Below are 12312 nucleotides of genomic sequence, written 5' to 3'. Positions count from 1 at the left end.
GAAGAGCGTGTCCAGCAAGTCGAGGGAGGTGATCCCTCCCCCCTCCTACTCCTGCCCTGGTAAGACCTCATCTGGAGTACTGTGTCCAGTCTGGGCTCCCCAGTACAAAAAAGACAGGGATCTCTTGGAAAGAGTCCAGCGGAGGGCCACAAAGATGGTGAAGGGCCTGGAGCATCTCCCCTATGAAGAAAGGCTAAGTGAACTGGGTCTGTTTAGCCTTGAGAAAAGAAGACTGAGAGGGGACCTGATCCAGGTTTATAAATATCTGAGGTGTGGCGGCCATAGCGGTGAGGCCAGTCTCTTTTCAGTGGTACGTGGAGACAGGACGAGGGGAAACGGACATAAGCTGCAGCATAGGAAATTTCGCACGAATGTGTGTAAGAACTTCTTCACGGTGAGGGTCACGGAGCACTGGAACAGGCTGCCCAGGGAGGTTGTGGAGTCTCCTTCTCTGGAGATATTCAAGTCTCGCCTGGACGTCTACCTGTGCGACCTGGTGTAGGGAACCTGCTTTGGCAGGGGGGTTGGTCTCAATGATCTCTAGAGGTCCCTTCCAACCCCTACAATTCTGTGATTCTGTGATCACTCAGATATTGTTGGATAAGAAAAGAGCTTTTTGACTTTGTGATCTTACAGAATTTTAAGTCTGCATGTGCAATTTCAAGATGATTATTCTGTCTCCTTAGGTTATATTTTGAATAAAAGTAAGTAACTTTAGGATTGGGAAACTGTTCAGTCATCTTAAAATACAGAATAAAGAGATTTCAGCTTCCTGTTGCTCTAAATAATTGAGTTTTTAGATGTCCTGTTTCATCTTTCCATTTATAAATCCTTTCAATAAAAATTGTTAAAAACTAAGAGTGAGACTTCAAACTTGGTACAAAAGTGTGTGTATAATGCATATAATTTAAAATAAATAATATAAAGCAGTAAAGAATATAAAGCAATTTTGAGTATTTTATGTATGTTTTTAATGTAAGAAATATATGTATATAAACGTATTTTACATCAGAGTGAAGGATGTGAAAGACAACTAGCGAAGTAATAGTAAGTGGTGGTATCTGAGAGGCTGACTAGTCAGTTTTAAGGAAGTGTTGAATGGTTTACAAGAGCAGCCCCAGAATAAAGAGGGAGTTGTTCTGATACTTCTGCATGTCCTTTTCCCCTGCAAGATACTGGAGAGATCCTTTTGGTTTTATTATATCCATAATTGCAGCTCTGATCCTCCAGGTGTGCTTTTGTGGAATCGTGTGATTTAGAGAAGTTGTAAAAGTTTTGTTGGAAGAATTTGTAGCACTAAACAGGTATGCTTTTTGAAGTTAGTGTGCCCTGCTTTTTGAAGTTACTGTGTTCTTTGGGATAGGAGATACAGGCGTACACAGGCTGTATTCCTTTTTTCCCATGCAGAGCTTTGCTGGCAGAAAGTGGTGGTATATACCCTGAAAGTATCAACTATGTGATAGTATTTGTCTGAATTATCAGCATATTTTAATCTATTTGCTATGATACGCGTGGATACAAAGGAAATTTCTCAATTTTCAGTACCTGTTTTTCAATGGAAAGAAAATTGTCTTGCGTATTGGAATGTCTATTAGAGAAAAGTGGAAAGGAAAAATGTGGAATACTGGAAGTGCTCAAGGATGTCATCATGGGATCTGTCTCAATTATTTCATAATGACTTGCGAATCTGCAGAGATCCAGTTGACTGGAAACTGGCTAACATTCTTCCAGTTTTCAAGAAGGGCAAGAAGGAAGACCATGGTAACTACAGACCAGTCCATCTCACTTCAGTGCCTGGCAAAATTATGGAGAGTATTACTGTGGGAGTTATTGACAAACACCTGAATGACAACACAGTCACGGCTCACAGCCAACACGGGCTTACAGGGTAAAGTCCTGTTTAACAAGCTTAATGTCCTTTTATGACACTCAGTTGACCAAAGGGAAGCGGTTCATGTCATCTTTCTGGATTTCCTCAAAGCTTTCAGTGTTGTTTCTCACAGTATTCTTCTGGGGAAAATGTCTGACACACAGCTAGATGAGTAAATAACATAATGAGTGAGCAATCAGTAGTTGTGTCTAGATGCATTGTCTTTGTAATGTCCTGTGTTAAGGCTGAGGTTTCACAGTGTGAAAGTTTTGGGAGGATTTTTCTCATAATTTCAGTGTAATGATTAATAACTATCTTCTGCCTTCAGTGTGAATAATTTTTACTTGGAAGTTACAACTAGAATGTGAGATTTCTCAAGTGTTTTATTTACTTTGAAAAGTAAAGTACTGTTAGCTTTGATATTTTTTGGTTTTGCAAGGTTGTTTACTTAAATAAAAGCTAAGAAAGCTCAGAAACCTGTTTCTACTGAAGTCTATGAATTATTACATGGAGAATTATGATATTTTATATCTCAGATGCATTTGATTTGTTTACATGATGTTCCAGATTGTTAGTTTTTCACATTGAATTGAACAGTTTGCTGGAAACCTGCTTTTGTTTTTGGACTTCAGTCTGCAGGAAGCCTATGAGGCGAAGAGGCGCAAGTTCTACCTTGAGCTGCAACGAAGAGAGGAGGAGACGAGGCAGAAGTTTGTGCAGAGAGTGAAGGAGAAAGAAGCAGTATTGAAAGAAGCAGAGCAACGAGTAAGCATGCTGTTCTGTCTTGAGTTTGTGCGCTGAGATATGGAACAGTTCTTATTAAAATCACAACTAGCTGATATTTCTGATTTTCTAATAGGTGGCAGTAATGCTTAAAATCAAAAGCAGGTTGACTACAAAGATTAGCTTAGCACGTTGATTAGATGCTCAGAAATAAATGGCAAACTTTTATGGAATGAGAGAAGTTATGGTGTGCAGGGTTTAGTTGATAGCTGGGACAAGACAGTAGGAAGGAATATGGTGATGAACATAATGGTCATGTGTTTGTCATATTGGCACAGCAGGTGCTTTTCAGGCTTAGGTTGCTGGAAGAGTAGTCTGTCTGTTGGGGCTTCTAAAAGTCACATTACAGCAATTTGTGACAGTTAGCCATGGCCTAGTCACTAATGAATCATGAAATTACAGTTATCATTTTTTGTCCATTACAGTAGAATTGAGTGGTGAGGTTTTAAACAGAAAAATATTGTTGTCTGAGATCCCTTCCTGCCATGTTCCTTGAGTTCTTCTCACTTGCAGATTGAAGAAGGAGCTCAGTCTTATATTACAATAATAGTATGTTCAGGTGCCCATTTTAAGTATGAAGGAGACTTATTATACTGTATTTTCTAATCCTGTGTAGTCCCCTGTGCAGTGATGGAGAGTATCAGGTTCAGTCGTTCTCAGTAGGAGGCTGTCCAATTGGAATAATACTTGTTTGTGTTCAAAATAGACACAGCTAGGTTTTACACATTATCTGTGATACCCTTTGATGTTTTTCATTCTGTGCTTTATACTGTGCAGTTTCTGTGAGCTCTGCATATTGCAATTGAATTATGGATATTTATTGTCCCAGATCCTGATGTGAGAAAACAATAATGCAGTCACTTGCAAAGAACATTTGTCATACACCCTCTTGCTGCTCATTCTCCTAGAAGTGTGTATGTGTATATGGAAATAAGAGAAAAACAGGAGTTTCGTTGTACTCAGGATGGCTTTTGTGTCCTTCATTTAGAGGAAACTTGTACTTACAGTGTGCAGCATTACTGCTCTGGAGTGGTACAATTGCTTTAGGACCTTATGTTTTCTACCTTGAGTTATTTTTTTTATTGCAATACAGCGGATTAACTGTAGTAATGAAATAAATGATGAATAGTATACATCCATTCATACACATCTATAAAGCCTGACAGCTCTGTTGTATAGGGTAGGCATACTGATACATTTTTATAGTATTATTTTTGCTCTTTCTTTGTGCAAGATGGAAATAAATCTAAGCTATACCACTATAGCTGCACTAAGATTGAGTCATACCACTTCTGTATTCTGGAACAGGTGCCCGGAGAGGTGGTGGATGCCTCATCCCTGGAGACTTCCAAGGCGAGGCTGGATCAGGCCCTAGGCAACCTGATGGAGCTGTGCATGTCCTTGTTCATTGCAGGGGAGTTAGAACACATGACCTTTAAAGGTCCTTCCAACTCTTAAGGATTCTGTGATTCTGTACTGATGTAATTCAGGGGCACAAGCTTCGTACCTCAGCAAGCACTTTAGTTCAATTGAGTCTGAAGCTGTGCATGTAGATTCCACATGTTTAATGTTATCGGTTGGATCAGAGAAATGATACAGTTGAAATCCAAGGGTATTTTGGTAGGGTTATAGTTTTCAGCCAGATGAGCATCTTGATCCAGCTGGTCAGAAGGACACCAAAGCAGGGAGGTGAGAAAGGGAGGCAGGCGGTACTCGTTGGTTACCATGCACAATTACACAAGCATGTTTAAGCAGATCAAATACATCCCAGGGGTGGAATCCATTAATACATCAAAAAAACAAAGATTTTTGGTTGCAGAAAAGCAGTTAACTTCTGGCAGGTAACAAGTAACTCCCCAGCCTAATTGTGTGTATACATATTAATACATATATGTAATTAATAAATGTATTAAAACACATACCCTATATAACAGAACTAAGTGGTTTCTTGCCCCCCCTGGTTTTAGGAAAGTGGATTCTGCCTGGCACGTTCTGATTTAATATTTTTGTTTCCTCTCTAAAGGAATCCTTGTTTTTGATCTAAGAAAGGGATATCCTGCAGTAGATGTAATACTAATGTAGTGTCTTCCATCATTTCCACCCTCACCTTTGTGTGTGGTAGCCTGGCATCCATAGGAAAAATACAATATGAATCTGATATATTCTTCTGGATTGCTGATTTTTGGGAAAGAATACAGTTTTTTGTAGTTTTAACATTAACTGAGGTGGTTTTTACTGTAATTGCAGTGCTTTTGTATTGTGATATCACCACCTTGTGTTACTAGTGGGAAATGCATTTTCTGTGCTTTCTTTCTACAGATACAGGCTAAGTTTGAACATCTTATGCTAATGCATCAAGAAGAGAAACTGAAATTAGAGAAGAAGAGGAAAGCTCTGGAGGAAGAAATCGCTCTGTTTAACATGAAAAAAGCTAATGCTGAATTACTCCAAACACAGCCAATGGTCTCTACTCCTATTAGCTTGAAGAGAGAAAAGGACCGCAAAAAGTAAGTGCTGTTAGTCATCAGAGCTAGCAATAGAAAAATCTTTCACTTCTGTAACACAAATGTGTTCCTGTTCTGTTATGTGCTTGAAATTCTATCATGCTTGGATCTCTGGCTCTAAAATTAACATTTAGAGTACTTGTTGTATATTCTGTGAGCATTCTTTTTTTTTTTTTTTTCCCTGCCCCCCCTTTTGAAGGGACAAAGGTTTTCGACTTGAACTGCTGTGTTTTGACATCAGAAAGGAAGAAGTTGAGAATGGTCACAAACAGAGCAAGAGAGAGAAGTTAGAGAGGGAGAGAAATTCTGCCAGGGTATTCCAGAAATAGTATTGACTGCAGCAGCATTCAGATTTTGAATGTAGGTTGTATCAGCTTTGTGAAATGACCTGTCTGCTGCTGTCCCATAATACAAGATTTGTCTTCCTGTTACAGACTTCTCTGAGGAGTGATTAATAAAATTGGCTCTAAAAATCACATTGTCTACAGAGTATGATCTGATGCATGCTTCACTTGATGCTCTTTCCATCTCCACACCAAAACAAAAGATGGAGTAATCTCTGAAATTTTAGAGCTGCATTCAGAAATAGTCTCCAGAATAAACGTGCTCATCTTCGTCATTTATAGACATTAAATTAAATAATGTAAATAACAGATGTCATCAGTTTATTATTTTCCGTTCCTGATAGGTTTCTGTTTTATTGTGGATGTGATTTTGTTAATATCTTGTGGCACTTAAAAGCAGATCTTTTGTACACAAGTTATGCCTAACTCCTGCAGTATGAAAACCTGCAGAAGCTTTGTGGGTGCACGTACCTCCACAAATATCAACAAGACGGCTTTGAGGTTTTGGGATGTATGCCAGAAGCTTGCTTCTGGTTTTTGACAAATTTTATTGCATTTCAAATAATGCCACTGAATTCCTATTCCTAGACTTCTTTTTTTATATTATTATTTTTATTTTCTGGAAAAGGGGGATTATGGGTAACAAAAGTTGTAACCTGTACTGTTGTGAGTTACTCACGAGTTCAGGAGATTTCCAGATGTTTTCTCTGGCTTAGTTTTATTTCTTCAGAATATGTTACAATTCATATGCTTGCTTTTGTTTTTCAGTTCCAGCTTTACATAATACCAATGATGGAAGAATGATAATTTATTTTGGGGAAGCTGTGATGCACAGTATGGTTTTGGAGGTCAAGGAGTTGCAGTTTCTTACTAAAGGAATTGGACAGTCTCTCTTGGTTGCTGCAGGCTACGAGAGAGTTCTTAAGCTTGAGCGGCACGCACATGGTGTGACAATTGCAGTCGTTGTCTGTGGACTTTCTTGTACGTGTCTGCCTTGATGCACACTTGCTTCATGTACGTGTGGCCAGCTTTGATTTGCTTTGTGTGCGTTGTACCAAAGAAAAGATGCGTGCTATGAACACTTCCATTCATAGTATGAATGCCTTAGTACAGAAGTATTCAGTGAATATATCTACTCTAGCCTTTCTAAAGAGTTATTTTCATATGACATATTAGTCTACTAAATATTATTTAATACAACTGCTGACATAATGTAACCATTTACTTATTTTGCTGACAGTGGTTTATTTATAGGTTTTATTTACAAGCGCCGTCCTCATTCTCAGTTGCAATCCATTGAGATTTTGCAATGCTGCACTGTTGCATGATATTTTATCTAACGTTACTAACAATTTGGAAAGTACCTACAATTTCTTGTTATGGTATCCAGTTACAGCAGAGGTTAAACTTTACACTGTTAACTTCAAGAGCTTTGGGTTAAAACAACTTTCAGACTTTCTTTTTGTATTTTGAGTAGTCATAGTAACAAATGGGAAACATCCTCCAGGAGATGCAGTCCTCTGAAGTGGTTTTGTAGAACTTTTAAAAAATGAAATACTAAGTTGACAGAAATAAAATACGTTGGTTTTGCATAAGTGTTGCTGTTGTTCTTCCTCTCCCTCCCATGTTACTAAAGTCAAGGTGTAGGAAAAGCTTAAATGTACTGCATTTATTGATTGGAAAAAAATTTATGACTGTGCGTACTGTGTCTGAAGGACAGTATGACTCATCAGTGCCCCTGTACTTAAATCCAGAACTTTTCAGTCTTATTCACGCAGTGCTGCATATGAGATTGCTTTCATTGAATTCCACAGCAATGGGAAGGAATATATAAGGTATGTAAGCCCTTAACTGACTAGAGAAGGGTCTAGTTGTGTTTGTTTTCAGTTGGTTCCACAGCCCAAGCAGGCTGTGACGTAGGAGGGAAAGGTTAAGAGGAGACACCCATTTAGTCCACACATTCTGCCAGCGTGTAAGCAACACTTCTTTCATGAGAAGAAACCTGGCTGAGGCCAGGCCCTGTGGTTGTTGCCTGATTGCTTCTTCCTGAGCAAAATTTTGCTTGATGAAATGTACTTTTTGTTTGCCTTTGAACTACTGACTGGGCTGTCTGCATCTGTTTGATTAGAAACAGGGGATGTGCCCTCCTTGACAGAGGTAACAGCCATGTGAAAGAAGTCTGGTTTTTTGACCTCAGCAGTAGGTGTGGACGTGTTCTCTTATGATCTTGAGCGGAATAGTTACAATTGAGTGATGTGTACCATCAGCTTTCGATTGTAGCGTGGGCTCTTCCAGCTGCTGATTTAGACAGTTCAAGCATGGTTCTTCACATGCATTACAAAACCAGAGATGAGCTGGCTATAACGGGACCACTGCTGGCTTGGAGATGCAGAAGCACCGGTAGACCCCAGCTTGGACTGGGAACCATGAGCAGTGCCATATAGGTGCCATGTCTTGGTCGGAACTGTTTTATGCTGAGGTGCATGTGTTAGCTTGGGGGTGTCTGCATGGGCCCTGCAGGGCTCAGCAGCCAAACAAAACTGGGGCAGGGCTTGGGAACAAGCAGGAGTTGCAGGGAGTTCGTTAGTGGCACTGTATCATCTGAGGAGGTCAGTGGGTGTTTATTTTTCTTCCTGATACTCGTTTAAGCAGTGGAAAATCGTCTGTAGGTATGGGTAATTCTGTAATTAAATTAGCCTAGAGGTCAGATATGAGATAAGGACAAAAGTGCACATCACAGTTGGACAGTCAAATGAAGTACCAGGAATTACAAAGGAACAGCTAACTATATTTCCCAAAAATGGAGAATTAGTCAGGTTGCCCAGAGAGGCTGTGGATGCCATCTTCCTGGAAGCATTCAGGGCTAAGCTGGATGGGGCTTTGAGCAACTTAGGCTAGTGGGAGGTGGTCCTACCCAGAGGAGGGAAAAAAAGAACCTTTTCCATAACAGCAATACCATTGCATCAGTACAAAAAGGAAAAGAAATGAATTGAGGCCCTTTTGTGGAAGCAGCAAAACACTGTTAGGGATCGACATTTTCAAGATTTCAAACGGGAAAAAAGGCATCAGCACTATTTTCACTAGGGTGCGCTCAAAGGACATGGCTTTCATTCCTGGCGGCTGTGAGTAGCAAACAAGTGTGTGATTAACTGGAGAGGGTTAAAGTGGTGATGAAAGCATTTTCTAATGTGCTATTTTGTGACTGTTCATTATGATATGTTTATTATGACCCCCATTTTGTATTGCTGGAGACAAAATCCAGCATGAGCTAAGAACAGAAATGCTGAGTTCTACTCCTGTTTTTTTGCTGGATTTCCCTGAAATGTTATCAAGGGTATTTTATTTCACCTCAGTCACACTTTAGCATCCAGAGGGATATTCAGAGGGTATTTCTGTTATTTTCTCTGGGTTTACTTTTACAGTTTTCTGTCTTAAAAGCTTTCTGTTGTCCTAACGCGTTTACAAATTGCTTAAAGATTGCAGTTGTTTTAATTGCTCAAATTGTCATTCCATTTGTCACCTGCACAGCTAGAAAAGCCAAAGCTGTGTCTCCTTACTGTCACACAGATTATTTAAGGGTGACTGAGAGTAATCAGAATGGATTCACAAAGGGGAAATAATGCTTGCCTAACACGATAGCCTTCTATAACAAATCAGTGGAAGAAGCAAGAGCTGTGGATGTTATTTCAACTTCGGGGAGCCATTCGGTCCTGTCTTCCATAACATCCTTGCAGGTGAACTAATGAAGTGTAGATGAGTATGAAGAGTGGTCTCCAAGATGTGAGATCCCCAGTCAACACATGGAGACCACTGAGGTGCTCAACACTTGGTTTCAATGCCTGCTGGCAGCTATTGCATTCCCACATGTTGGGAGCAGGAAATCCTTTTTCTCCCATTAGCCTGCATGCTTTTGGAGAGGCTGATGCTTTCCAATAAGAGGAGACGGAGGGGCAGAGCTTTCAGCATGGCTAAGATTTTACTTCTCTGCCTCCATGGTCCTGACCAAGGAAGAGTTAATTCCCTGACTCAAAACTCAGAAACAAAGACAGTCCTATCTCCTTGGAGGAAAGAGAAAATCATTAGCATGTTCAGAAGGAGGGGAAAGAAGTGGCTAAGAGGGTGCTGGTACTTTGCACACTCATCTGAGACTACATTTTTCACAGCTTCTACTTACATCTGTTTTCTTGAGATGGTTGCCATTTGCTTCATTTTGGAAATACCAGAGGTGGAGAACCATTCTCCCCAGTTCTGGTAAGCACAGTGTGGCAGTGCAACACCACACCATGGCTTGGGGAAGGCGATTTTCCAGTCACATGGCATTTGTTGTGATCATTTAGATCTTTAGATTCTGTACTCCAAGAGTTCCAACTTCTGGTGGTATTGTAAGAGGGAATTATAAATCTGTTTAACAGATAAAACTTCACTAGACTGGCAAAAGACTATGTGCATAGCTCAGAAACTGGTATACACTTTAACATAGCACTAAGGCAGTTCTGAGGAACTGGATCTGCAGTCTTTTTGGTTTGTCAGTGTGAAGGTTTTTTTGCTTTTCTGGGGAAATGTGACAATCCCAGTGCATCTTGGCTGAGCTGTCTGATGAGGTGTGCAGGCAGCTGGAGAGGTGAGAAATGTTGAACCTGAGTCACAACCTTTTCCTATAGCATTTGTTAGCCTCCCTGTCATTCTGTAAAAGACTCATTTGACTTACAAACTCCAGTGAAGAATTCTTGCTAGCTGCCATCTAGAAACTCAGCAAACGAGACTGATGAACTGTGCTGAAGAATACAAAACACAGCTGCTGTTTCATGACTGTGTTCAAAATAGATGAATGGCACCAAAGCTTTGCCCCAAGATCATATCATTTTATATTCCTAATAATTTAAAATGTGCAACTGCATAATGCAGGTATGTAAATGTAAAAAATAATTTCACTGCCTGTCTTGATAGATTTTGAGATTAGGATGTTTGTTTTGTCTCTGAAGTTACAGAAGCTTTTTTGCTAATAACAGCTTCTCAAGGAAAATAAAAATCTTATACAAGTTGTGGTATCTTCTGACTGCTCCTCAGTCTTCAGTCTATTTATTTTCACGAAATATATTCAGAAGTGGGAATGTTTTATTTACATTTATAGATGGAAGAGGTGGGTAGGGCTTGGATTTTTAAGCATAATTTTATGATTATTTGTTTATTTATTTATTTGCACACCCCTTATGAAAATGAGCCATGGAAATAAATCCATCATAGCTTTTAATATGCAATTACAGTTGCACAGGAAGTCTGTGATGGAATGGGTGCTTGGACCAACACCCCGTGCTGGAATGAGACAGTGGCCTGCTTTTCCCCTAGACTTCAGTATGGTTCTCAAACCTGCTCTTGTTTTGGCTGATTAATAACAGAGAGAAGCTTGTGTGTATGATGATCTACAGAAGAAGGAAAAAGATGCAATCTGACTTCTCAGTGCTTTGGGTTAGATTTGTGTGAGACTTTTCTATCTGTTAATCTGGGATTTAAATGCTTTCTACTGTTCCTTCCCAGTCACTTAGGTGTGAGAGGTACTTGCGTTCATGTTTAATGTCTTGCTGCTGGAGCAACATGGTCAATGGTGTGGATGTGAAGTGTCTGTGAATCTGTCCTCACTGGAAGATAGCTTGCCACAGATAGGCATATTCTGAATTGTCACTCCATCTTACTGTCATTTTCTGATTTGATTTAGGTAAGAAAGCATGCATTGATCCAGAAAGAAAAAAATGAGCAGGTTAAAGATAATGTCAAATTTTACTCTTTGCTCCAGTATAGATGCAATTCTTTATATCTACATGAGACCATTTCAACAAGAGATTAGGAAGACCAACATCAGAAATTCCCAATCTTGGTGGATAAGTTCATTTTCTGAAAGGTGAGAAGTTTCAGATCCCTGCTCCAAATTAGCAGAGCAAGGAGCTGGATTTAAAACTCTTCTCACACTGAAGCTTTTGCGTGAATGTGTTTCCTTTGGTTCCTCACGGAGCAGGGTTTTCTTGTATTTCTCCATGAACATGCTGTTAAGGAGGCAGGTGCTCCTGTGTGACCGCTGGGAGGCTTGGGACTCACCAGACAAAACAGGAGTCCTGGTAACCATCTGCACCAAGGCTCGGGCCTATGTGGGCTGCTCACCTTCCTTCCCGAGCCTACCTCGGCCTCTTCCATTCCTGCTGGTATGGCTGTGTCAGCCAGGTTCTAAACAAGCAGTCAGCATCTAATGCAAGCAGTTCAACTTCACTTGAGCACTCAAGCAAGGACTTAATTCCTATTTAAGTGGCTGCCAAGCAGGTTAGTGATTTGTCTGACTAATGGTGTTCTGTGGCAGGGCATGGTAGGGGAGGAAGATGCTGTCAGAAGGCCTCAGAAATTTGAGTCCAGCCTGGATTCTCTATCTGAAAACAACTTCAGGGCAAATGTGTGGTGAACCAAGGCTGTTTGGGCCACCACCATTCAGCATATCAAATTTTAAAGGCTGCCAGCAAAACTGATGTTCTGCTTCAGTCATTTTTAAAGAAAAAGGGAGATCCTAATTAAAAGATGATGCGTTGTTTTTCTTGGCATGTGGGGAAATACTGTCCTAACATTTTGCTGGGGCTGGAAACAGTTTATAAATCCAGTCATCACAGAAACCACAGAACAACATAGCCCATGGACACAGATAAGCAAAATGCAGTGTGGTAGATGAAACAGCTGACTTTCCCAGTAAGGCCTTTCATACCAATAATACGTTTTGAGTATTTCACCTCACTTTTCCTGTGAGGTCAGGAGCGATCCTCACATTTTAGTGAAT

The 12312-nt window shown here is 40.1% G+C and overlaps 1 protein-coding gene across 3 annotated transcripts in view; it reads left to right on the top strand.

Moving 5' to 3' along the window:
* SEPTIN10 (septin 10) overlaps positions 1-7096 on the top strand; it is a 29022-nt gene extending 21926 nt beyond the window's left edge. For 2 of the 3 annotated variants that reach the window (XM_010728292.2, XM_019623432.2), the window contains 3 exons: positions 2503-2635; positions 4973-5160; positions 5357-5633. In XM_010728292.2, the coding sequence (XP_010726594.1) occupies positions 2503-2635; positions 4973-5160; positions 5357-5486 (451 nt within the window). In that variant the 3' untranslated portion in view covers positions 5487-5633. Of the gene's footprint in view, positions 1-2502; positions 2636-4972; positions 5161-5356; positions 5634-6269 lie in introns of those variants that run through there. The other variant, XM_031557669.1, reaches the window with a different exon arrangement.
* Positions 7097-12312: the final 5216 nt, after the last annotated feature.

The sequence above is a fragment of the Meleagris gallopavo genome, chromosome 1 (genome assembly GCF_000146605.3).
Source record: "Meleagris gallopavo isolate NT-WF06-2002-E0010 breed Aviagen turkey brand Nicholas breeding stock chromosome 1, Turkey_5.1, whole genome shotgun sequence".
Lineage (NCBI taxonomy): Eukaryota > Metazoa > Chordata > Aves > Galliformes > Phasianidae > Meleagris > Meleagris gallopavo.
The sequence above is the reverse complement of the archived record's forward strand: the minus strand, read 5'-3'. Positions and strand labels throughout refer to the sequence as shown.